The sequence below is a fragment of the Hemitrygon akajei genome, chromosome 22 (assembly GCF_048418815.1).
Source record: "Hemitrygon akajei chromosome 22, sHemAka1.3, whole genome shotgun sequence".
Classification (NCBI taxonomy): Eukaryota; Metazoa; Chordata; class Chondrichthyes; order Myliobatiformes; family Dasyatidae; genus Hemitrygon; species Hemitrygon akajei.
The window spans coordinates 48,140,065-48,167,267 of NC_133145.1; the positions used below are offsets into that span (position 1 = coordinate 48,140,065).

Below are 27,203 nucleotides of genomic sequence, written 5' to 3' on the forward strand. Positions count from 1 at the left end.
CCGGGTTTGAAGGTTCAGCTCAGGGCTAACAACCCTGACTGGTAAAACTAAATTGTTACAGAAACAGCCATAAAGAATCCTTCTGCATCTGAGTGCAATGGTAATCCTGAGTCTCCACCTGGGACTTGCATGACTGACAATAGTGAGACTTCAGAGGAAGATGAGGAATCTTCCCTCATTCCCACGCAATGAGGGAAGTGTGAACACCGCCAGAGTTGGAGGACCTTCACTGGTGCGCTAAACACCAGTAGCATAACGGGCCATAGGTACTTAGCATTAACTCTATTATGGAATCAGCAACCCAGGTTCTGTAAGGAGTTGGTATGTTCTCCCAGTGAATATGTGGCCTTCTTCCAGGTGCTCTGGTTTCCTCCTGCATTCCAAAGAAGAATAAGCTAATAGGTTAATTGGTCACATGGGTGTGGTTGAGTGGCACAGGCACATTGGGTTAGATGGGCCGATTGCAGTGCTGTATCGCAAAGTAAAAATACAAGTAAATCTTGGTGAGAAAGAGTTCTCAAATGTTTAAGATAAGAGTATAAAACAAACTGCAGACTTTATCTTAATGTTAATAGACTGGTTTTGTTTTTTCTTTGTAGCCAATCCACAGCTCGGCCTATTCCAGTTGCACCATACACATTCACTATTTATAGCTATATTATAATTCCAAACGAAGTTCATTTTAACCCAAGAAATGACGAAGTTTTTATACAGTTTAAAGATGGATTTGAAAAACTTGGAGTTTTATTTAGCCGGTAAGTTGAAACATCAATGCCCTGAACACTCCAGTCGGGTTTGTACTAGTTTCCAGGTACTTGGCATGACTTTATGTTTGATGAACTGGATTATCTGAGAAAGAGAAAGGCATCCCTTGTTATCTTAACTAATATTTTTGGTTACTAATTTGATTATTGTGGCACAACGTTGTGGGCCAAAGGGCCTATTTCAGTTCCGTAGTGTTCTTTGACTTGATCCACTGCCATGATCCAACAAATCATGCTTGTTAGTAAGTAAATTGCAGTAGACTTTGATCAAGAGGTAAGCACCGAGAAAAATTTTCAATGCCTGAATGTTTATTGAAGAAGCATCATACGTGGACATGGAGAGTAGGGTGGGGGTATGGACCAATGATTATGGACATGGGGTTTGCATTTTAGTTGTGGGGTGGGGGAAGACTGGGTCAAAAGAGAAAATCTTTGGTAGGAATGTGAATACGGATGGCAGGGCTTACCTGGAGGGTTGTTACTTCGAGACCCCAAACCCACTATGATCCTTGGGTGAAACTTAGTAGTAATGATTTCAGTATGATGGGTTGTTCTTCAGTAAGGTAATTTCCTTTGCTTCCAAGTTATGCTGCTAACCTTCTCAGTGATCACCTGCATCTTATTTCCCAGCAATGCATGCTGCCCTCTGACTGTAGTCTATTTCCTTCCCCTTCTGTTCTAATACCCTCCATGACCCATCAAGGCTCTTCTCTGTGCTCCAGTGAATCTTCTATTTGCTTTAGTCCCAATGTCTATCTTCTCACTGGTCTAACCACATAATGTTCTCCTCCCTTCCTCCTGTCAGACTCCTCAGCACACCCTCTGATGGCCTTCCTATCCCCACCTCGTCCTCTTCCCAGTTGCTCGCTCTTTTCCCCAGCCCATTTTCTTTCCTCCACTGTTATTTTCTTGAGAATCCTTATTTTCCTACAGCTAATTCTCTCTTCCCCATTGCATCCCTACCCCAGCTTTGGCCCCACCTTCCTGAAGTTCTCTCCTCAGTAATTGCCTCCCCACGATCTTCTTCCGATGTTTCTAATCTTCTCCCTTGTGACTTCCATATCCTAGTGGAAGTCACAAGGGAGTTTACCTCTCGCTAATCTCCTGATCCCACCTGCACCAATTCTTTGCCACCCTTATTCATTAAGACTCACAACTGCCTCTTTGCACACCCCCACCTGCACCACTTCCACATTATCATCAAGGAGGGAATCCTGAGGATAAACATGCAAGACCCATTGCTGCAGACTTCATCCAAAATATTTTATCATTGTACACCTTCCCCACCTTGACACCTCAGCTAGAACATCTGATATTTGAAGTTCCCAGTGGTCGTCATTTTGTTTTCAATTCATATAATTTCCTCTTTATCTTTTAGGAACCTCAAGAAAAATGGGTATTTTCTGCAGTGCTATTTATTTGTGGAACCTCATTGGAAGACGACACCTTTTAATTATAGTTATGTTATAACTAAAGTAGATAGAAGCTTTGAAGAAATTGCTATACGGACTTTAAAGATACCACCTGATCTACGTGAAGATGGTAAGAAACAACAAAATTTGTGATTCTGTTGCAGAGTCTGAAATGTAATGTGAAAAGAAATGTGTGTGCTATCCTATCATTACCAGGCAACTAGTCTTTCAGGAAGGTTCAGTTCACTAATAGAAATGACAGGATTTTAATATTTTCTCTGAAGATGGGGTTGTCATGGATTATGGTGGCTTTGAGCTGCTGCATGAGCTCTTGGAATTATAAGGTTGAAATTCATGCATGAAGTGAAAGTTTCTAGTGCTCCTACAGACCAGTTGCCACACTCTGTGACCTTGTCACAGGAAGCAATTCAAAATGTTCCAAAAGCCCCCTGGGTAAAATGCAAGGTCCCCACAAACTTCTGGAAATCCCCTCAAAGTGCATAGAAGCATTCAGGATGGCGCTGAGAAACTCAAACCCTGCAAAGAGACCACACTGGAGCCCAGTGAAATCAAAGGGGGCAGATTTCCACATTTCAAGCTACTGTTACAACAAATTCTCAAGCAACTTGCACTAAGTGCTGGAGGGGTAGGCATATACAGTTCCCTATTATTTCATATCATGTGGTGTGAATTAGCAGAAGACTGGCTTCAGCAAAAGTGATGAATACTTTCTTCATACTTGTGTCATCACTTTCAGAGAGCATACCCCCATGATTTCTCTGTTCTACAACCCTCCCAGGGACCTGCCATTTACTGTTCAAGTCCTACCCTGAATTAACTTGCCAAATTACTACATTTCACACTTGTTTGAACGAGCTTCTGTCCGTCATTTCTTGGCCCACTCTCTAGTTAATCAATATTCTTTTGTAACCGTAGCTATCCTCCTTCACTATCTACTATACCACCAATTTTGGTGTCATCTACATACTTACTAAACATGCCAGCAACACTCTCATCCAAATTTTAAAAATATTTAATATATTGACAAACCACAGTGGACCTGTGGAACAACACAGGTCAAAGGCTCCAATCTGAAAACAACTCTCCACTACCACCCATCTGATTCCTACCACCATGCCAATTTTGTAATCAATTGGCTAACTCACTCTTGATCCCATGTGATCAAACATGTTGGACCAACAGGACTTTATCAAAGGCCATCTACCTCCCTGATCTCAACAACACTCTCTTGTCACCTCTTCAAAAAACTCATGATGCACTATTTCCCATGCACAAAGCCTTCACAACTATTTCTAATCAATCTTTGTGTATCACCTACATCTGGTGCCCCTTTCACGCATGGTCTCCTCTCCTCTATCCCACTGCTGCAGTTGGAGTTTCCCCACCTGCTTTCCAAATGCAGGTTTATTCTGTCTCTCAGAATCCCCACCAGTAACATCCCCCCTTCTGATGTTCAGCTCACCAACCATAGTTTCCTGGCTTGTCCTTGTAGCCCTTCCTAAATCAAGGCACTTATGAATTCATGTGCTGAGCTGTGTCATCTGAGAACACAGTGCTCATAAACACACCTCCTGTTAGCTAATTTTGTTCTCCACTACATCTCTCAACCTTACGTGGTATAGAACTTTGAGCAGATTGTTCCTGTAAGATCTTTAATTGGGGAATCTAGTTGGACTGTTGCTCATGGGAAATTGTCAAGGGCAATTGATAGTTAATCTCTCCATTCTGTAGGGGGGAAGAGTTTCAATATTGTGTATTCTCTAACTTGAAGTCAGTAACATCTGGCTTTTACTTTGGCATTTACAGAGACACGGTGACACAGATATTTATGGATGATATGCATAAATGATGGGATAGGTTAATTTGGTACTGTAGGTCGAAGAGCCTGTTCTCCTACCATCCTTGAGGATTGAGGATTATTTTCTGAAAATTAAAATACATTTACATCTTTTACAGATCTGTAATAGATAAAATGATTGATGTCATATAGCAGAAGCATACTTTGAAGTTTTGTATTCTCAATCATTTTGTTTCTCAAGGTTATTCATTTACTTTTTTATTTTAAGAATGGCACCAGTATGATGGCATCGTGAACCTTAAACAGACATCGTTCTTTCATACATTGAGACAAACTGTATTTGGACAATCTGAAGAAAGAATTTTGTCGTCTATAAAGGATGGACAGAGAATAATGTTGCAAGCAATTTTTGAACCTCTGAGCTCCCTGGATAGGGAAAAGTTTGAAGAATTTAAGTTGCAAATCCGCCATTTTAAATTTTGCTGCAGAGATCTTGTATTTTTCCCAGGTTTCTGGGTACATTTTAATGTATTACAGGTAAATATTCATACTATGCACCAACAATGATCTAATAAACACAAGCAATTCTGATGATGTTGGAAATCCAAAGTAACACACACAAAATGCTGGAGGAACTCAGCAGGTCAGGCAGCATCTATGGAAGGGAATAAAGAGTCAGCATTTCGGGCTGAGACCCTTCATCTGGATTGGAAAGGGTGGAAGAAGAAGCCAGAATAAGAAAGTGAGATAACAGAAGGAGCACAAGCGAGAAGGAGACAGGTGAAGCCAGGTGAGGAGGGAGGTAGGTGGGCGGGGAAGGGGGATGAAATGAGAAGCTAGGAGATGATAGCTGGGAATAGTGAAGAGCTGAAGAAGAAGGAATCTGAAGGGAGAGGAGAGTGGGCCATGGGAGAAAGGGAGGGAGGAAGGAATCAGAGGGAGGTGACAGACACACGAGAAGAGAAGGGGTTTGTTGAGCACCTTCACTCTGCAACAAGCAGCATTTTCCCGTGGCCAACCATTTTAAATTCCAATCCATGTACCCATTCTGACATGTCAGTCCATGGTCTCCTCTACACCCATGATGAGACCATTCTCAGCTTGGAGGATCAACACCTCATATTCTGTCTGAATTCCCTGGATAGGGAAAAGTGCGAGTAGATTGTTAGAAATGTGTCAATTTTTAATTGTGCTGCAGAAGACTTGAATTTGTTGTGGTTAAACCCTCCAACCTGATGGCATGAACCTCAATTTCTCCGGCTTCCAATAATTTCTCTCCCCCTTCTCCCCCTCTCATCCATTCCCTATTTTGGTTCCCCTCTTACCCCTTCTCCTCACCTGTCCATCACCCCCCTCTAGTGCCCCTTTCTCCCATGGTCCACTGCCCTCTATCTCACTGCTACAGTTGGAGGTTTCCACCTGTTTTAAAAGGGCCCAAGAGAAGCTAGGTGAGCAGCTTCAGTGACCGTTGTCTTCTGTAGTCACAATCGGTCATTCTTATCTTAACTCTGAAATGTAACACACACAAAATGCTGGAGGAACTCAACAAGCCAGGTAGCATCCAGGGAAAAAAACAGTCATACAGGCCAGCACGAGTTCCTCCAGCATCTTGTGTGTGTTGCTCGGATTTCCAGCATCTGCATGTTTTCTCTTGTTTGTCACTGAAATGTAATTTCTGTTGTTTAGATCAATAGAGTCTTCAGGAATTTGAAGTCAGTATCAGTTGGTAGGCTGCTGGGGAATACTTGTCACTTACCATTATTGTATAATTTTGTTGATGGATTTGCTGATAACTTGGTTGGCCAGGTTATGACTTGAGGACAGCAAATTCCCTGGGGAAACTCTCCATGTTCTTGGGTGGTGTTATAGCCCAGCGCCTTCAATTGGATCAGAGAGTCAGCTAATTCTAGGACTCAGGTATTTGATACTTTACCTGTGATATTATTGGAACCCTGGCATCCGTCCCGCAGACTTAATCATGTGAACTGAATTTAATTGGCAGAAGACTTGGCGGCTCTGATGGTGGACTGCCCTGGAGGGAGCCTGCAAAGACAGCTTTTAGTTAAGGGTGATTATAAATGTTGTCTCCCTATAATGGCATTAGGGGATACGGTGAGTGAGCAGGTAAGTGGACATGAGGCTAGGTTTAGATCAGCCATGTGATCTCCTGGACCAGTTTTCGATAGCCTGGATGGGCCGGAGAGGAATTTTCCAGATTTTTTCTCCTCAATTGGCAACTTGTTTTTTTACCCCCGGGTGATCACATGGGTTTGGGCGGGATGAATAATAAAATAAAATGGGCGGCATGGTGCCCTGTTGGTTGGCACTGTTGCCTTGTGGGATTTGGTGAAAACTAGAGTTAAGATTGGATCAGCCATGATCTTGTTGAATGGCGGAGCAGGCTTGAGGGGCCGATTGGCCTACTCCTGCTCCTATCTCTTATGTTCTTATGTTCTATGTACACATGCAGGGGCCCTAGATTTCGATTGAGAATGTTTGTGTGGTATTATTTCCAGCCAGTTATTTAATTGCCCAACAACGTTCGTGTGTCCAGATTTAGCAGGCTGGCAAAACTCCCAACAAATCCTTTGATGATGAAGTGGTTGACCACCTCATCTTATTTTGGTGCCTCTCCTCCATTCCCTCGTGGATAAGGCTGCATTCACCTCGATTCATACCTGTCTTTCCAGTCTTGGTTAGAGGTAGAAACATAGAAATATAGAAAACCTACAGCACAATACAGGCCCTTCGGCCCACAAAACTGCGCCTGAGAAATTACCTAGGGTTACCCATAGCCTTCTATTTTTCTGAACTCCATATACCTGCCCAGGAGTCTCTTAAGAGACCCTATCATATCTGCCTCCACCAGCATCTACCGGCAGCCCATTACACACACTCACCACTCCCTGCGTAAAAAACTTACCCCTGACATCTCCTCTGTACCTACTTCTGAGCACCTTAAGCTCTGCGCTCTTTTGCTAGCCAATTCAGCCCTGGGAAAAAGCCTTTGACTATCCACATGATCAATGCTTCTCATCACCTTAGACACCTCTATCAGGTCACCTCTAATCCTCCGTTGCCCCAAGGAAAAAAGGCAGAGTTCACTCAACCTATTCTCATATGGCATGCTTCCCAATCCAGGCAACATCCTTGTATATCTCCTCTGCGCCCTTTCTATGATTTCCACATCCTTCCTGTAGTGAGGCAACCAGAACTGAGCACAGTGTTCTAAGTGGGGTCTGAGCAGGATCCTATATATCTGTAACATTACCTCTCGGCTCCTAAACGCAGTCCCACGATTGATGAAGGCCAGTGCACTGTATGCTTTCTTAACCACGCAGTCAACCTGCACTGCAGCTTTGAGTGTCGTATTGACTCAGACCCCAGGATCCCTCTGACCCTCCACATGTCTCTTCCCTTTCCCTAGATGCCCAATTGATCCAGACTTGGCTCCTGTTTCTCATCTCCAATCTTCCCTTAATTGCATCATCTAATCACACAAACTTTGCCTCCAATTTTTGCTTCTTTATTTTTCTCTCTTAACTCCTCTGTTTCCTTTGTTTTGCCGAGTCCTGTGTCAGGTGAACATGAACTTAACTGAATCTTCATTTGCTCTTCAGACTTCTAGCAATCAAACTCAAATCCCCCCCGTTTTGAGTCTGAACCTGACTATCTGCATGAGTTTGAGAACTTTCAGACAACACTGTCTTCCCTCCACCCCATCTTCACAAACCACCTAGCAGGGCTAATACCCTGCCTGCTTCATCAGGTTGCTTCTGACATGCCGCTGAGGCTGCCTCATTATCAGGGATAGAGGGCTTCAACTCAACTGGCCACTTTCACAGATTCACTTCCTTATTTAATGCAAAACTTTGATGTCTTAACCCAAGAACTACTTTAGAAATACTCAATGGAAGAGCTAGAATTAATGAGCCTTCTACGCAGGATTTCTTGACGGATGCTTTTTTTTGGTTTTGATATTGCAATCTAGAGCCTCTCTTCCATGGTAAAGCTGAAAATAAAATCGGAGGCTGGCAGCACACACAAAATGCTGGAGAAACTCAGCAGGCCAGGCAGCATCCGTGGGAAAAAAAAAGCACAGTTGACGTTTCAAATCTACTCCTCAGCAATTTTTCCTCCAGTCCTGCTGAAGGGTTTTGGCCCGAAACGTCAACTGTGCTTTTTTCAATAGATGCTGCCTGGCCTGCTGAGTTCCTCCAGCACTGTGTGTCTGTTGCCCAGTCTTAGCATCTGCAGATTTTCTCTTGTTTCTGATCAGAGACAGGCAGACTACTTCGAGGCCAAGTTCCTTGAAACTGATTCCGTTGTGTTATTTACAAGCAACACCTTGTTTGTTGTGAGTTCATTCTGAATATATAATATTTGTTTATTTTAATATCAGCAATTGTTTCTCTTTCCACCTGCAGGTCAATGAATTGATAGATGAGGAATTAAAAAAACTTCTGCTCCCTCACACAAAGAAAGATGGTAAAAAGAGAAAACAGTTCAACGGAATAGTGAAAAACCCATTTGTGGCTGGATTGTTGTCCTTTGCCATACGCAACCTTTGCTCTATGACTTGCAGTGCAGATGACTTAATTACTATCTGCCAAATGTTGCAGCTGCCTCAGAAAATTACTGATCCAGTTGACCAAGACATGAAAGAAACTGCAGCCATTTTCCCACAACTTCAATAGTAGGTTCAGTACTTGTTCTAATTGTGTATAGATTGCTTTGCAATTTTAATTTTTCCTCTCTTTTATTTTACCTGCCTATTTCTGTGGTTGTGTAGGGCCTTCCTAATCAGGATTTGAATCAGAATCAGGGTTAATATCGCTGTGAAATTTGTTGCTTTGTGGCAGCAGTGCAGTGTAACTCATTAAAAAAAACTATATAAAAAATCTAAATTAAATAATTAGTGTAAAAAGAGAGCAAAAATAGTGAGGTAAACTTGTGATTCGAGTGATTTGAGCCTTGTAAATTGGCTTCTTCGTCTATTAAGCTACAGAAGTGGCAGATAAGAAATGGAAGTGGGAGTGAGATGCTTGTTCTCTCCTGCCTGCTCTGCTGTTCAATGAGATCATGGCTGATTTATTTCAGTCTCATTAACCCGCCCCCCCCCCATTTCCAGTAACCCCCTTCAGGCCTAGCATCCTAGTGATCTCCACAGGCGTTTTGTATAGGCTTGAAAATATTCGCTACCATTTTCTTTATGAATCTATGACATCGTAAAACACAGATGCTGGATATCTGAAATTAGAAGAGAAGCTGCTGGAAATACATAGCAGGTAGGGCGGAGTTATGTGGAGAGATAAACAGCGTTAACATTTCAGATCACGGTAAGGTAGCGGTTAACACAACACTTTACAGTACCATGGACCCAGATTCAATTCCCGCTGCTGCCTGGAAGGAGTTTGTATGTTCTCCACGTGACTGCATGGGTTTGTTTGTGGTGAACTACATATACCTGTCTGGACACGCCCCTCTGCTGACTACTCCTGTGGCTCCACCCACAAACTCCTGTATAAAGGCGATTGGAGGCACTGCTCCTCCCTCAGTCTCCAGGATGTTGTGTGGTGGTCTCTCGCTGCTGACGGTGCTTTCTTCCAGCTAATAAAAGCCTACCTTGACTCAGGTCTCCGAGAGTTATTGATGGTGCATCATTGTTCCCACAGTCCGCAGTCCTACCAACAATGCAGCCATTGTAAGTTGTCACGTGTTTAGGCTAGGGTTGAATTGGGGGTCACTGGGCAGCGCGGCTCGAAAGGCTGGGAAGGCCTACTCCGCGCTGTATCTCTATAAAATAAAGTCGCTAGCCCTTCATTGGGGTCTTCCATTGGAGATGCTTGTTAAGCTTTCATCTTCGTACCAAAATGTGTTTGCAAAAGTGACAGATTTTGTAGCTAAAACACTGGGGTAGAAAATTAAATTGAAATTTTTGGATTATTCCTTGGTTAGTTTTGAAAGAGTCTGAGTACCGGTCTACCTGTGATTCTTTCCAGTGCGTGTGTGGGATTGATGAATATGTGTATCCAGCACAAGGTTGTGGAGTTTGTGCTGGCTCTACCATTCCTTCACTGGTGTGTGGAGCAGAACGCAGTGAACAGTGAAGCAAGATCCAGCAGGGCGGAGCCGCTATGTGGTGTTTTCTACAAAAGTTTTCGACACCAGATTAAGAAGTTTCCTGATAAAAGAAGGTAAAATTGGTCAATTTTTAATGTTTGGGGTTGAATGTTGGTACTAAACTTTGAAAATCTCTTGTATGGTAGGATTGGGAAGGTGAGGCTTTGCTAACCAACCAACCTACAGAGATACTGTGGGTTGGGGGCAAAATTCCTACCGGGGAGTCTGCTGCTGTTGAGAGTTGATGGCGCAGGATCTGGAAATTACACATTATTTACGACAGCGTCTACAGCCTTATCCTGTACTCACAATGTCATATAAGCACTTGATGTCAACTTGTACATCTACAGAATTTTATTTATTATCCATTAATGTTATTTTATGTGCTGAATGTGATATATGTACTGTGTTTTGCACATTGGTCTTTGCTGAGCACACAACAGGCGATCTAATCTGGATCCACACCACTTCCCCACTAGTCAAGAAGGCACAGCAACATTTCAGTTTTGGAGGAGATTGAGGCATGTACGACTCCCTGCGTCCATTCTGAGCACCATTGGGAGTGTCTGGCTGCATCATTGAGCGGTATAGAGGCTGCCAAGCATTAGACCACAAGACCCCTACAGAGAAGACTTAAAACTGCCTGGGGGAAGACTGGGATCTTCATCTCCCCTATTTCTGACATTTACCGGGAGCAATGTGGACAAAGGGCTCAAAGCATTGTTGAGGACCCCACCATCTATCTGACCATCCCTTTGACCCATTACCATCAGGAAGGAGGTGTGGAACCATCAGGACTAGGACTGCCAGACTGGGGAATGGATTCTTTCCTCAGGCTGTGAGTCTAATGAATACTCTGTCACACCGAAGTCTCGTCACTAAGTCAACATGCTGTTTACAGTTTACCTGTGCATTTTGAACTGTATTTTATGAACATATGATAATATATTGGTTTATGTGCTGTGTGTGTTACACTTTTTGTGGGTCTAGAGGAATGTTGTTTCATTTGGTTGTATATATGACAGTCAGATGAGAATGAACTTGAAGTGAAGAACGTGCTCGTCATTGACAAAGTAATGATTTCACACCAGCCTTTTAGCAAAGTAATGACTTGTGTCTATGATCTTGTTTTCACTTAATTTAGAAAACTGCTGGAACTCATGTTTCAAAACAAGCATCTGGGAGAGACAGACTCGAGACTGATCCAGAGTTGGGTTTTACTCATTGCAAATGGGGATATTCCAGAATATGCAAAAGAAATGGAATTGACTCTGGACTGTGTAGCAGAAGAACTATTGAACAGATTAAAAGAATCAAATCTGGGAAATGCAGATCAAGATGACATTGAGGTTTGCTTTGAGTGTTTTGTATCATTGATCTAATCCTTTTATTAACTATAAGCTCATTCACAAGATACTCAGAATTAGGTTTATTATCACCGGCATGTGTCATGAAATTTATTAACTTAGCAGCAGTTCAATGCAATACATGATATATAAGGAAAAAACCCAAGTAAAAATAAATAAATAAACTAATTATTGTATGTGTATATTAAATAGATTAAAAATAATGCAAAAACAGAAATAATATTAAAAAAAGTGAGGTAGTGTTCATGGGTTCAATGTCCATTTAGGAATCAGATGGCAGAGGAGAAAAAGCTGTTCCTGAATTGCTGAGTGTGTGCCTTCAGGCTTCTGTACCTCCTACCTGATGGTAACAATGAGAAGAGGGCCTTTGGGTGCTGGAGGTCCTTAATAATGGATGCTGCCTTTCTGAGACACCACTCCTTGAGGATGACCTGGGTACTTTGTAGGCTGGTACCCAAAATGAAGCCGACTAAATTTGCGACCCTCTGGAGCTTCTTTCAGTCCTGTGCAGAAGAATGACTTACTAATTTTCTTTGTAAAGGCAAACTAGTGACTCCTTTCCTACACCATTCTGCTGCATCCATTAAATTTATCTTCATCCCCATAGTTTTGTAATAACTCATTGTAGTCATTAAGAATTTGAATCGCAGCTGCCTTGAAACAGTTTGTAGCAGTACTATCAGTGAACAAGTTCTTCCTGAGTAGTTTTTGCTGGATATCAAAGCAGACTCCACAAGTGTAGAAATAAGTAATTGAATGGATTGTTGGAACTGATTCTAATTAATCATTTAAAATGATTTTATAAATACTTGAATCTGTTAAAACTTTTTATGGCAAATGAAGAATGATGCTAATAAACCAGACATTTATATTTTACCTTGGAATTGATGATAGGAAGGACTATTTTATTTTTCAGGCATTTGGGAAAAGCATCAGTTATATCAAAGAAATGACGATCCAGGAAACACAAAGGTACACCTTTTGCATTAGTTTTCTTTTGAAAGTGGACAGACTTACAGTCTTAACAGCAGAGTCGATGAAGAGGAATACCAAAATCTGATGTTTTGGTTATTCGGGTGAAGGTAGTTGTAGCTCATCTAAGCCTTGGTGTCCATCAGGCATCCAGCAGAATGGAGAATGCTGTAGGTAAGAGAAGAACCTAGATATCTGTGGACCCACGTTATAGTCTGCCCCGTGCCTGTGAGGAGAGCGAATAGATACTGACTTGCCTTATTGTGTGGAAGAAGTTAAAACATGTTTAGCTTTAAATTAGGTCTTCAAGTCTGTGGGGAGTGTCGTTAAATAACGAGTGTGAATAGTTACGCATCTGAGGTGACTGTTTACCCTCATAGCCAACAAAGCTTGATTATTTGTAGGCAATAGCTGAAAATAATAATAATTTATATTAATTTGGATGATTTACTAAGGTTGGAATTAAATCTAACGATGTGTTTTTGTAGAAGCGTCTCTAATTTGAGAGAAAATGACTTGAACTGGAGCAATAAGATGCATTCCATAATCTGCCATCTGACGAAGGGCACAGCTTTGTATGAAGTTCCCGCCGTTTCGTTTCAACTTGTATTAAAAGTTGCTGAGAAAACAAAAATGCTGTTAGCAGAAGTAAGTCTTAAGTTAATTCTGATGTGAAATGTAGCGAGGTATACTTTGTTGCTGGCTGCGTAATTAAAATTCAGTTGATGTAGACTCCTGCAAAGGCTAGTCAGAAAATTACTTCTGGTCATATTTCGGAAAAGGCGGACTAGATCTCAGCTTAGTTCTCGTTGGGATCTCAGTACATCCAGTAACTTAGCAGTACCGCACTGAAGTCCGCTTCAACTTGTGTGCTCCGGACTTGGATTGGGACTTAACCCTTTATGCAATTTCTGAGACAAAAGTGACAAACTGGTACCTGAATAAGCTGATCATAGAAGAAGAGCATAGAATGCGGAAGAATTTTACACCACAGTAGAGGCCATTGGGCCCACGATGCTGTACCGACCTTTAAACCTGCTTTAAGAACAATCTAACACATCCCTCCTACATAGCCCTTCATTTTTCGTTTGACCATGTGCCTACCTAAAAGTTTCTTCTATGTCCCAAATGTATCTGCTTCTGCCACCACCCCTGGCAGTACATTCAAGCAGCACACTCAGAGAGTGTTTAGGTTACCATTAGAGATAAGGGGTTGTGATGTTCAGCTTAGGAATGTCATGTCGTCCAATCCAGATGGGGGATTTGGGGAGAAGGTTTGAGAGAATGCTGGGTGGAGAGTTTTTTGTGACAGACACTGGGGTGGGTCATGGTCTTTTCAGCAGGAGAGGGAGAGAGAAGAAGCTCGAGAGAACCAGCCTTAGGATTTGATCTCACGGGAATGCACAATTCAGTGGAGTCCAAGAAAGATTCTACCGTGATCATTGGATAGGAGTTGGTGCAGTGAGTACATGGGACGCATCAGCTTTTGGAAGATTTGAGCTCCAACCTTGTGTACATTTAACTGTGGACCCTTTTTTTCTTTTGTCTTTTTAATAACGGTTTTGTTAACATTCATAAATATAGTTTCTTTATAATTGTATGCAGTGTACGATCTGTTACTTCTTGCCTGATGGCAAATTGCATGGGGCAGTAGTCGCACAGTATTCACACATCGTGGGTCAGGTGGGCGAGACAGCCCAACTTCCCAGTTTCGGTTGTGACCCACGTCATACCGTCCCTAGGTGTCTGGAGCTTGAGAAGGGTGTTTTTCTCACCACAGGGTCTTAGGGGTTAACAAACTGCACCTCTAACAACGCCCAGTAAAAAGGGGTTTCATGTGCAAAAGGGCAAGCTAAATTTTCTGAGTTTTTTCTTCTTTTATTTTGTGGATTTGGCCATTTTCGGCTGGCTTGGATCACATCAATGGATACCTCATGATTCTTTGTTCAGACCACTTTACCTCTATTTACTGGATATACAGGTGTCCCTTGCTTTACGAATGTTCACCTTACTCCACTTTGCTTTTACAAAAGACCTACATTAGGAACCTGTTTTTGCATTACAGAGGATTTTCGCTTTTACGAAAATGTTTCCCATATAAATTAATGGTTCTTCGCTTTACGCCATTTCGGCTCAAGAAAGGTTTCCTAGGAATGCTCTAACTTTGTAAAGGCGGAGACACCTGTACCAATTATCATAGGCTATCATGCCTCATTCTGTAACTTTAGCTGTTGTAGCCCAGATCAACTTTTGACTCCAAAGCAGGGGTTCCTAACCTGCGTGTATGGATCCTTCGATTAATGATAGGGGTCCATGGCATAAAACAGGTTGGTAACCTCTGCCCTAAGGTGTCATCAATGGAGAGAAGAAATTCCATCTCTTAATCAGAGAAAGCAAGATAATTGAAAATAAAAACTACAGCCCAGTTGCTATCTGTTCTGGGGATGGTCTCCCACTTTTTTTTGCTAAAGTTGCAGCAAGTAAAAAGTGGATCATCTGTGGAATTTTGGGGCTGCATTTTGTATTTAATAAAGGCAGGTCATGGCAAAAACACATTTATTATGTGACCAGGAGTTTGATTTCAATTTAAATGGACATGCAAGACACAGTCTATTCAGTTGGCTGATCATATAATCCCTTTGCTAAAAATCTTTTCTATTGAAGTGAATGGAATGTCTTCAGTGCTGGTTACAGTGGATGACCAGTTTAATGTTATTCATTCTTAGACATTAAAACTATCACCATTAACTTTGGTTATTAGTTACTTCTAACAATTGCTCCAAAGTGGCTCTGCTGCCGGATAATTGTACAACCGTGCAGTTTTAATTCTTGTGTATTTTACATTCTTGGGCTTGTGCTGACTAAATTCTTCCTTTCCAGGAATCACGGAATGAGTCACCTCCTGAAGAAAACAAAGTGCATATTGACTTAAAGTCAATAATTGAGAAAGCTCAAGGTTGTCTCCGTTCTTGGCGAACAAAAGCTGTGAACAAAATGCTGCTTTCTACGACAAAAACCATTGACGAGAAAGAAGTGGAGGTAGATTTGTCTCTTTCCATTATGATGAAGCAAGATGCCAATCAAACCACCCAGCCTAGACCAGGACTTAGCAAAATCCATTTGAAAACAAATCCTACTGCATTCTATAATCCTGTGTATTCTATAGTCTCATTCGATCTTCAAATACAGAAATTTACCCAATGCTAAGATGCAACATTTTCAGTCTCAAAAACAATTTCTTCTTCAATAATATGACCCATACACCTCCTTCCTCACCAACATTCAGGGTCCCAGGCTGTCCCTCCAGGTGAGACAACACTTCACCTGTGAATCTGCTGTGGTGGTCTATTATGTCTGGTGCTCCCAATGCATCTTCCTCCATGTGGACAAATGTTAGGTATCCATCAATGAGTGGATGGTGGAAAAAATTTCATCTCATCTGGAAATCAGGAGATGAGGATCTTGCCATAGGATCTTCTCTTGCAGGCATGGTATTTAAGTAGCTACTGCACATGCAGTTAATGTCAGAACAGAGGAAAATGGAAGCTTGGCTCATTGGCTAAGGGTCTCTCCTCTCAGACTGTAACCTTTTCTCTTAAGATCCTGACCAGCCTATTATAGTTTAATTGGCACGTGATGACTCCAAACTAGCCCCTTGATGAAGGAAATGAGGTCAAGTACCTCAGAGCAGGTTAGGCCTGTTAGCCTCCAACCTAATGGCATGAACATTGATTCCTCTAATTCCGGTTATTTTTCACCCCTGCTCCCCATTCTCACTTTGTTTCATTCCCCATTCTACCTTCACTTTTACTCTTTCTCCTCTCCCCACCTGCCCATCAGCTGAATTCTATTGTGTATGGGAGTCCCTGAACCTGGTGACCATCTGTGAGTAAGCTGAAGATTATGAAGATAAACGTAGACTTCTTTCCCAAAGAATACTTGTGCTTAAAAAATGTTTTACAGAATATTGTTTCAATGTGTAGAAACAATTCATAAATATACCATTTGCCTTACAGATGTGGAAATGCCATTTCACTATGGAATATGGAGATGAAGACTGGGCAAAGACGTGGATGGATATGACACAAATAGACCTGACGAAAAGGATACAGGAGGTAGTACATTTTATTACAAATCCAACTACTCCAGGTATTTAGGGCAGAATCGTTTTGTAAATTTACATATTTTAAAGACTGCTGATGTAACCTACTGACCTAGAAGTTAGTGGTTTTGATAAAAGATCACCAATCTGAAACATTAAAGCTATTTACTTTATTGTCACCAAACAATTGATACTAGTGCATACAATCATCACAGCGATAATTGATTTGGCGCTTAGCGCTCCCTGGAGTACAAATCGAAGTAAATATAATAAAAATTTAAATTATAAATCATAGTTAGAAAATAGAAAAGGGAAAGTAAGGTAGTGCAAGTCAGGTCCGGATATTTGGAAGGTACGGCGCAGATCTGCGTCAGGATACGTTCAACAGTCTTACCACAGTTGGAAAGAAGCTGTTTTCAAATCTGGTCATACAAATCTTCATGCTACTGAACCTTCTCCCGGAGGGAAGAGGGACAAAAAGTGTGTTGGCTGGGTGGGTCGTGTCCTTGATTATCCTGGCAGCACTGCTCCGACAGCGTGCAGTGTAAAGTGAGTCCAAGGATGGAAGATTAGTTTGTGTGATGTGCTGGGCTATGTTCACGATCTTCTGCAGCTTCTCCTGCTGTTGGACAGGACAACTTCCATACCAGGTTGTGATGCACCCTAGAAGAATGCTTTCTACAGTGCATCTATAAAATTAGTGAGGGTTTTAGGGGACAGGCCAAATTTCTTCAGCTTTCTCAGGAAGTAAAGGTGCTGGTGGGCCTTCTTGGCAGTGGACTCTGCTTGGTTAGACCAAGTCAGGTCATTTGTGATATTGACCATGAGGAACTTAAAGCTTTTGATCTGTTCCACCTGCACACCACCGATGTAGATGTGGTCATGTGGTCCGCTATTCCTTCTGAAGTCAACAACCATTTCCTTCGTCTTGCTGACGTTGAGGGATAGGTTATTGTCTTTCTCTACTATTGTATTTCTCTACCATTCTGATATCACCTAACATTTTCTGACTTAATTTTACAAATATTAATTATATTTATATTAATTATACTTAAGTAGACTTTATACTATTGAATCAGAATCAGGTTTAATATCACCAGCATATTTCATGAAATTTGTTAACTTTGCGGCAGCAGTACGATGCAATACTGCACGCGATAATAGAGTGAGCAAAAGAAAACTGTGACTTACAGTATATCTATATATAGTAGTTAGATAAGAAGTGCAAAATAAAATAAAGGAAAAAAAAGTGAGGTAGTGTTCATGGGTTCAATGTCTATTCAGAAATCAGATGGCAGAGGGGAGGAAGCTGTTCCTGAATCATTGAATGTGCACCTTCATGCTTCTGTACCTCCTTCTTGATGGTACCAATGAGAAGAGGACACGTCCTGGGTGGTGCAGGTCCTTCATGATGAATGGCGTCTTTCTGAGGCCCCGCTCTTTGAAGATGACCTGAATACTACAGAGGCTAGTGCTCATGATGGAAATAATCCCCCATAACCCTGATGTTAAAATCAATTAATGAAAGGGCATTAAATACAAAATGTAGCATAATGTTCCATATTACAATCTTTTTGCCTGTTTTGCTGTATTTATGTGGAACTGAACCACTCTTTGTGCATAGACTGTGCATTAAGTTGTTAATTAAACCAATCTATAGTCATGGAGTCTAGTCTTGGGGTGCAGAGTAAAAATATATATATATATGCATGTAGTTACATAAGCACATTATATCATGAGGTTTCTTAAAGATGTAAGCGCATATGTAATAACGTTCTCTCCTGTGTAACCTAGTCACATCTCAAACAAACAGTACAGCTGAAGAATTATGGGACCAATATTTTGTAAATGTGCATGTTTCATTTTAAAAATTCTGCTTCATTAATAGGAGAGCCCTTTTGACCAGATATACGTTTACTGGAATTGGAAAGAAACTTTGACCACTTTGAATGCCCTTGTTTTGAACTGTTTTGAAATATGTGCACTTAATGCTGTGGACGCAGTTTGCCAGGTAAGGGAAAAACGCACAACTGATTTTAATGCTCAGTTATTAAAACTATTTCCTCGTCACCTTTTAACCATGGGTCTGAAAATTTCATATCTAGTGCTGTCATCAGCAAACAATCTCAGTAGCCTACATGTCTGCCTGGCATATCTCAGTTGCTACCACTCCTGCCTTTGAGTTCAAACATTGTGGTTCAGGCAATGCTGCAGAGACTGGAGTACAAATATCTAGATTTATACCTTCAAAGTTGAAATTAATACATATCACCATATACAATGCTGAGATTCATTTTCTTGCGAGCAAACTCAATAAATTGTTAATAGAATAATAACCATAATAGAATCAATGAAAGACTTCACCAGCTTGGGTGTTTAACCAGTGTGCAAAAGACAATAAACTGTGCAAATAAAAAAAGGTAGAAACAATAGTAAACAGTAAATATTGAGAACATGAAGAATATGAAGAGTCCCTGAAAGTAAGTCCATAGGTTGAGGGAACATTTCAATGTTGGGCCAAGTGAAGTTGAGTGAAGTTATTCCCTTTGATGCTTTGAGGGGTAATATCTGTCCCTGAACTTAGTGATGTGAGTCCTGAAGCTTCTGTTCCTACTTCCTGATGGCAGCAGTGAGAAGAGAGCATGACTTGGGTGGCGGGGGTCCCTGATGATGGATGCAGCTTTCCTGCGGCAACACTTCATGCAGATGTGCTCAGCGGTGGGGAGGGCTTTATCTGCAATGGACTCGGCTGCATCTACTACCTTTTGCAGAATCCTCCACTTAAGAGCATTGTTGTTTCCATACCAAGCTGTGATTCAGCCAGTCAATATACTCTCCACTACACATCTATAGAAGTTTGTCCAAGTTTTAGATGTCATGCTAAATGTTTGCAAACTCCTAAGGAAGTGGAGGTGCTGCCATCCTTTCTTTGTATACACACTACATGCTGGGTCCTGGACAGATCCTCCCTAGTGATAACACTGAGGAATTTAAAGTTGTTGATCCTCTTCACCTCTGATCCTTTGATGAGCACTAGCTCATGGACCTTTAGTTTCCTCCTGAAATCAATAATCAACTCCTTGAGTATGGCATCATTCGGCCAGATTTTCAGTCTCTCTCCTCCTCCTCCTTTTTCTTCTTCTTCTAATTTTATTTCCGGCAGTTTAAATGCATCTAGGCGCATTACTACCCTCCCCAGGATGTACAATTAATTACAGAATTTCCAAGTAACTCAAATTCTCAAATATAAACTAGTCACACACATGGAAACAGAATAATAAACTTTTCAATCAGATGGTGGTTCTCTTGGTGGCCAAGCAAATATTTAATAGAAAAACAATTTACATTTAAGTCAGACAGCCTCTTGAACAATATTCTTCTTTCAATCGCCCTCCTAAATGCTGATTCATCACCACCTTTGATTCAGGAGATGACAGTGGTGTCATCAGCAAACTTGAATATGGCAAAGGAGCTGTGCTTAGACACACGGTACAGTACTGAAGAAGTGCACCAGTGCTGCATTTCAGATAAAGGAATTAACTGAAGTACCATCTCACTTGATGCAAATATTTCTAAGTAACTATTTGATGGAAGAACATGGGAGTTATCCTCTTCCTCCTGGTTAGTATTTATCTCTCAGTAAACATCGCTAAAGCAGATCGGTCATTTTCAATTTGGAGCTTCTGGGAGATGGTTGTATTCAAATTTGGTGTTGTTGCTCCTGACGTGACAACACTGACTATAGTTATAGAGAGTAATAACCCTAAAATACTTCTGTATGTCCCAAAGAGGCGTCAAGCATTGTGCAAGTCCATCTCGCTTATATCACATGGATAGAGAGAATAGAGCCAGGAATCTGAAACAGCGATGACTCTATGTGTGTGCAATAGGTTCCACACACAAAATGCTGGAGGAACTCAGCGGGCCAGGCAGCCTCTATGGAAAAGAGTAAACAGTTTAGGACTCACCCTGATGAAAGATCTCGGCCCAAAACATCGACTGGTTACTCTTTTCTAATGATGCTGCCTGGCCTGCTGAGGTCCAGCATTTTATGTGCATTGCTTGGATGTTCAACATCTGCAGATTTTCTCCTACATGCAACAGGTTGATCTGTTTGTTATTACCAGTATCGTATAAAAACGAAGTTATATTTTAGCATGAACTTCCATTGGAACTGCTGTTATCAGATAGAAAATGTCCCTTTTATCAATTTGACCCACTGATAATACCTCACAATGTAAGATGGTTGTTAGGAAATCCTAATAACCATTGTAGCTGTATGTCTATTGTAACTGAACTATATTGGTATTATTAAGCACATTATGCTGTTATAATTTGTGTAACCTCAAGATGCTTATAGGGAAGTCGAAGTGTTAATTTCAAAGGTTCATGTTGTTGTCAAAGTATGCATGCACAATACAACTCTGATATTTGTCTTCTCCAGATAGCCATAAAATACAGAAAGACCACAGCGATTGTTGAAAGAAAGGACATCAACTGCCCCCCCACCCCAGCACAAAAAACAAAAAAAAATACAAACCCCAAAATTCCGCACCTCCTCCCCGCATCAGATCACTCGCCCCTTCTCCACAGAAAGAAAAGCAACGATAGCAACCAACCCCTCCCCGACAGAAAAAAAACAGCGATGATAACAATCCCCGAGCCCTTCACTCACAGTCTATAAAGCAGAGGTGATTATGGCTTTTTAATTCTCTGAAAACCTGTGCACTCAGTGACAAACTATCACTCGTGGAGCCAAAGCTACACCCTAAATCACTACTATTACAATAATGTCGTCACATCATCCCCACCATCGTCTTGACTGGCATGCACACTCCACTACGTTGGAAAGCGTAACATGTAGAATTTGCCTTCAAATACAAAGATAACACGGTTTTAGGTGAAATAATGAAGGAAGGCATAGAGAAGGTGCAGCTTGATGAATTTATGAACTTGAATTTATTGGAAGGAGTCATTATTTTATGCATATGATCTGAAAATAGGGAATGTTATATTTGGTTGGAGTTTATGCTTGTGAAATAATAGCGTTTGTGAAATGTTCACAAAATGGATGCTATTTTCTGAAAAATCTTAGGACAAAAAGGAATTTGAGCTGCTTACGAAGTTAAATGTGTGGAAATGCCAAAAATCTCCTAAGATTTTATCAAAAATTATTGAAGAGTCATGGAAGAGAAACCTTGGCCACAAAACTGATGATATTAGCACTGTGCTAAATCCTGATGGAGCCATACACTATTGTCTTCTGCAAGGTAATTAATCAGTATAAATTTATTTAAGGTGGAACTGGTATGAAAACAAGATTATATGTGGTAAGGTTTCATTATTTAGCTTAAAGGTTGCTTAAGTTTGATGATTGAGCTAGTCCTCACTTTAGAATTGTGAAACACATCACCACGTGTTACTTTCAGCTGATCTAAGAAAAAAAATCGAAGGTGAAGTGAGCCATAGAGTCCTCAAGACTGCTGCACTATCTATTTGCACCATTTGTGCTGAATACCTTTTGAATCATGGCTGAGAGCATTCTACCTTATCCATAAGACATAGGAGCAGAATTAGGCCATTTGACCCATTGAGTCTGCTTTGCCATTCAATCATGGCTGATTCTCCCCCACCCCAGCCCTACACTGTGGCCTTTTCCCTTTAACCTTTGATGCTATGTCCAATCAAAAACCTATCAATCTCCACCTTAAATGCACCCAATGACTTGGCCTTCAAAGCAGCCTGTGGTAACATATGCCACAAATTCACCACCCTCTGGCTAAAGAAATTTCTCCGCATGTCTGTTTTAAATAGACACTCCTCTATTCTGAGGCTGTGCTCTCTTTTCCTAGACTCTCCCACCATGGGAAACATCCTTTCCACATCGACGCTGTCTAAGCCATTCAACATTCTAAAGGTTTCAATGAGATCTCCCCTCAGCCTTCTAAATCCAGTGAGTACAGACCCAGAGCTGTATGATAACCCTTTCATTCCCAGAATCATCCTTGTGAACCTCCTCTGAACCCTCTCCAATGTCAGCACATCTTTTCTTAGATAAGGAGCCCACAACCGTTCACAATACTTAAGGTGAGGCCTCACTGGTGCCTTATAAAGCCTCAGTATCACATCCCTGCTCTTGTAGTCTAGGCCTTTTTGAAATAAATGCTGATGTTGTATTTGCCTTCCTCACCACCGACTCTACCTGCAAATGAACCTTTATGGCCTTTTGGCACAAGGAATGCCAAGTCCTTTTTTGTATCTCAGATTTATTGATTTTCTCCCCGTTTAGAAAATAGCCTGCACATTTGTTTCTTCTACCAAAGTGCACGACCATTTATTTTCCAACATTATATTTCATTTGCCATTTTCTTGCCCATTCTCCTCATCTGTCCAAGTCTTCTGCAGCATTCCTGTTTCCTCAGCACTACCTGCCCCTCCACCGATCTTCGTATCATCTGCAAACTTAACAACAAAGAAATCTATTCCATCATCCAGATCATTAACATACAGCGTAAAAAGAAGCAGTCCCAACACTGACCCCTTCAGAGCACCACCAGTCTCTGGCAGCCAACCAGAAAAAGATCCTTTTATTCTCACTCACTGCCTCCTACCAATCAGCCAGTCCTCTCACCATGCTAGTAACTTTCCTGCAATACTGTGGGCTCTTTGTAAGCAGACTCGTGTGGCACCTTGTCAAAGGCCTTCTGAAAATGAAATGACCTTGTCTGGTGCCTCAGCCAGACTGCGTGTGCTTGCAGCCATGCCAACCCCCACACCTGGCTCTCCTTCCCTGCGACCTGTCCCCCCCACCCCTCCCTGAGCACTCCATCCTCACTATTCCCAACACCCTTTGCTCCCACCAGATTGACAAGCTCGCTGTTGGCTCCACATTGACAAATGCCGTACGGTGTGAAGGTCTGAGGTACTTTAGCTGTCTACGAGGGGTGATTGATATGTTCGTGGCCTACGGTGGAAGGAGTCAACTTTAGAAAACCTAGCACATTTATTTTTCAACATAGTCCCCTCCTACATTTACACATGTAGTCCAGAGGTCGTGGAGCATACGGATCTTGGACCTCCAGAAAGTGTACATGGCGTGGGTGATTGATAAGTTCGTGGCCTAAGGTAGAAGGAGATGAGTTATACAGCTCTCGTTACATGCACATGCAGATCAACTCTTTGAGTAATTATGCAGAAAGTTTGGTTAATAACTCATCAGCAGTGATTGATAAGTTTGTGGCCTAAGGTAGAAGATGAGTTATTAACTTCAAACTTTTTGAATAATCACTCAAAGAATTGTCCCAGAGTGAAACACCAACACTGCACACTGAGGATGTCACCTCGACTGGTAGTAAAACATATGAAGCTAATTGGTATGTTGCAGTGATTTTATATGTTCATACGAGGAAAATATGCGCTGTGTGTTTAATATTAAATTCGTTAGATATGCTATTTTAGAAACAAAATTGACTGTATTAGCCCCTTATAAGTGACTTAGTTGACTTAAAACCTATATTCTGGTCATGATTAACACCCCGCCCTCTCCCCCCCCACCAGTTGGCCGGTCCGCAAGAATATTGTCAATATTAAACCGGTCTGTGGTGCAAAAAAGGTTGGGGACCCCTGTTCTAGATCATTGACCTAGAAACGCAAGTTCAAATGCCATCATGACAGCTTTGAAACTTAAATTCAGGTGGGATGTTTAAGAAGAATCTTGTCTTTCTGAGTAATGGTAACCAAGTAACTACCTGATAAGCATGAAGATGCTGGAGGATCTCAGTAGGTCAGGCAGCACTTATGGAAGGAAATGAACAGTTAACGTTTTGGGCTGAAACTTTTCATCGGGACATGTCGCCTGTTCATTTCCTCCCATAGATGCTGTCTGACCTGCTTAGTTCCTCCAGCATTGTGTGTGTGTTCCTTAAAATTTCCAGCATCTGTAGAATCTCTTCTGTCAAGACTAAGAACCCATCTTGTTCTATTGCTTCCTGTGTCAGATTCCAATAAGAGGTGGATGGTGCACAGAAATCCGTATTGCATGAAACCCTATGTTGAGGGATAGATTAATTATAATACCTGCATTAATACAGATTAAATCTGTTAAATGTGGTGATCCCCAGGTGACTGCAGAGAACTCAATGTCTCAGAAGAAGTAAGGAGTTTCCTAAAAGATGCTGAGGAGAGGTTTCATACGTTGGCTGAATGTATGTACAATGGCTCTGTGAAGTTTGCTGACCTGCAGATGCTCTTACATAAACGAAAAGAATTCATTAATCTATTTGAAGCACGTGAGTAAGAAAGATTTTTTTCTTCTTCCTGTTTTCTCATCATTATGATGTGTCCTTTGGGCTTGAAGGTGACTAGTTTATGCCACTGTTTGTGTGTCCTGAGCTGCCTAATGAGCCCTGTGTCTGATCCACTAGCTGTGCCACAGGAGTATCAGGCAGGGCTTGACAGCATGGGTAGATGGCCCGATTGGCCTTGGTGTTCACAAAGCTACGGCCAGAAAGAATTGAGGTGCTTGCTAGCTTCACTGCCCATCTTGAGCAAGAGGTTCTGTCAGTTGTTAAGAAGGCTTCATTTTTACAAGCAGGCTTTGTGGGTATCCTTGAATTGTTTGATGCCCAGCGCTTCTGAAATTTGCTTGCTGTGATGAAGCTTGGGATAGAGTGGTCGCTTTGTAGGTCTGGTGTCAGACGTCATGAAGATGATCTGGCCCATTGAAGCTGGCTGAGCATGCTGAGAGAACATTGCTGATCTGAGATACTCACTGTTGGCTGGCCTTGTCTTCGATACGCACATGAGGCCAGGTATCCCATGAACAGGGTGCTTGGTTTCAGACCTTATACTTCAATCGTTCATTTCTGTAGGTGCATTGGAGGTGGTGTCTGCCCTCACTGAGAGGTGGTTCAGGAGATAGGGAAAGGATCCACTCAAACCGGTCTCCTTATTGACCTGAATTGCAGGTCAGCAGCCTTCATTACTGCAATTAAACTTAAAAACCCAGCTCCCTCCTCAAAAGAAAAAAAAATTGCTGTCAATCTGGTGGCTCCCAACCAATGTCTCGTCTGCCATAATTATTGCTTCTGAAGAGACTCTCACTTTATGAACATTATGAGCAGTCAGGTGAGAGTAGCAGGAGGTTAAGAGTTGCAAAACACTACAGAGTAGAAACAGGCCCTTTGGCCCATCTAGTCCATGCTAAACTATTATACTACCTAGTCCCACCTACTTGCAACCAGACCATAGCCCTCCATACCCCTCCTATCCATGTATTGATCCAACTTCCTCTTAAATGTTGAAATCAAATGCATATCCACCACTTCTGCTGGCAATTCATTCCACACTCTCACCACCCACTGATGTTCTCTCTCATGTTCCTCTTAAATATTTTACCTGGTACCCTTAACCCATGACCTCTAATTCTAGTTTCACTCAACATCTGTGGAAGAAGTCTGCTTGCATTTATCCTATATATACTCATCATAATTTTATAAGTGTCCATCAAATCTCCCCAAACTTAATACCATGTTAAGGCGCAAATCCGAGAAATTAGTCCTTACGGCAAGCAGTCGGTACGCTGTACGGCTTTCAAAACTGTGTATTTGCCTGGCTGTAATATAGAGAAGGTGATGGAAAGATCACATGCAGAAAATGTGGCAGACTAACTTGTCTTTCTTTTAAATCTTTTTATTAATTTTAAACAAACATAAATGAAACATGAATACAAAGAGCTTGAGAGTACATAATTAATAGGTTAAGGTATAAATACAAATAGATGATAATCCATATATAATAACCTCTCAAACTCATAGTAGTTACACAAAATGGAGTAAATAAGAAACCCCCCCAAAAAGAAAAAAAAACCTAACCAACTGGGGCCATTGCATTATGTCAAATATACACAGTAGTGTCAATAACTCCGCACCTCCGTCCAAATAATTAAGGATAATAAAAGTAAGGTTTAGGAAAAGTCAGTTTAGCTCATATGAAAATGTTGAATAAATGTCTCCCAAGTTTCTTCAAATTTAACTGAAGGGTCAAAGACAACACTTCTAATTTTTTCTAAGCTCAAACAAGAGATAGTTTGAGAAAACCACTGAAATATAGTTGGAGGATTAATTTCTTTCCAGTTCAATAGGATAGATCTTCTAGCCATTAATGTAACAGATGCAATCATCTGCCAGGCTGAGGGGGATAAACAACTATTATCCACCATTGGTAAACCAAAAATTGCAGTAATAGGATGCGGTTGCAATTTGATATTCAGAACTGTTGAAATAATACCAAAAATATCTTCCCAATAATTTTGCAAACAGGGGCAAGACCAAAACATGTGGGTCAATGAAGCGACTTCAGAATGACATCTGTCGCAGGTTGGATTAACATGAGAATAAAATCGAGCAAGTTTATCCTTGGTCATGTGAGCCCTATGTACAACCTTAAATTGTATTAGGGCATGTTTAGCACAAGTAGAAGAAGAATTGACTAATTGTAAAATTTTCTCCCACTGCTCAGTGGGTATAAGACAGTGAAGTTCTTTTTCCCATTCCTTCTTAATTTTTTCTGATACTCTTGGCTGTATTTTCATGATCATATTATAAATGATGGCTACTAAACCCTTCTGGCAAGGATTCAGAACTG

At 41.3% G+C, this 27,203-nt stretch overlaps 1 protein-coding gene across 2 annotated transcripts in view; it reads left to right on the forward strand.

Annotated features, from left to right (window-relative positions):
- The window catches only part of LOC140714717 (E3 ubiquitin-protein ligase rnf213-alpha-like), a 175,757-nt gene that overhangs the window by 32,912 nt on the left and 115,642 nt on the right, over positions 1 to 27,203 (forward strand). For both annotated transcript variants that reach the window (XM_073026215.1, XM_073026217.1), the window contains exons 16-28: positions 600 to 755; positions 2,143 to 2,306; positions 4,264 to 4,532; positions 8,423 to 8,691; positions 9,998 to 10,192; positions 11,263 to 11,467; positions 12,402 to 12,457; positions 12,946 to 13,105; positions 15,338 to 15,496; positions 16,474 to 16,572; positions 18,448 to 18,570; positions 21,655 to 21,829; positions 24,680 to 24,847. In XM_073026215.1, the coding sequence (XP_072882316.1) occupies positions 600 to 755; positions 2,143 to 2,306; positions 4,264 to 4,532; positions 8,423 to 8,691; positions 9,998 to 10,192; positions 11,263 to 11,467; positions 12,402 to 12,457; positions 12,946 to 13,105; positions 15,338 to 15,496; positions 16,474 to 16,572; positions 18,448 to 18,570; positions 21,655 to 21,829; positions 24,680 to 24,847 (2,198 nt within the window). The remainder of the gene's footprint in view (positions 1 to 599; positions 756 to 2,142; positions 2,307 to 4,263; positions 4,533 to 8,422; positions 8,692 to 9,997; positions 10,193 to 11,262; positions 11,468 to 12,401; positions 12,458 to 12,945; positions 13,106 to 15,337; positions 15,497 to 16,473; positions 16,573 to 18,447; positions 18,571 to 21,654; positions 21,830 to 24,679; positions 24,848 to 27,203) is intronic.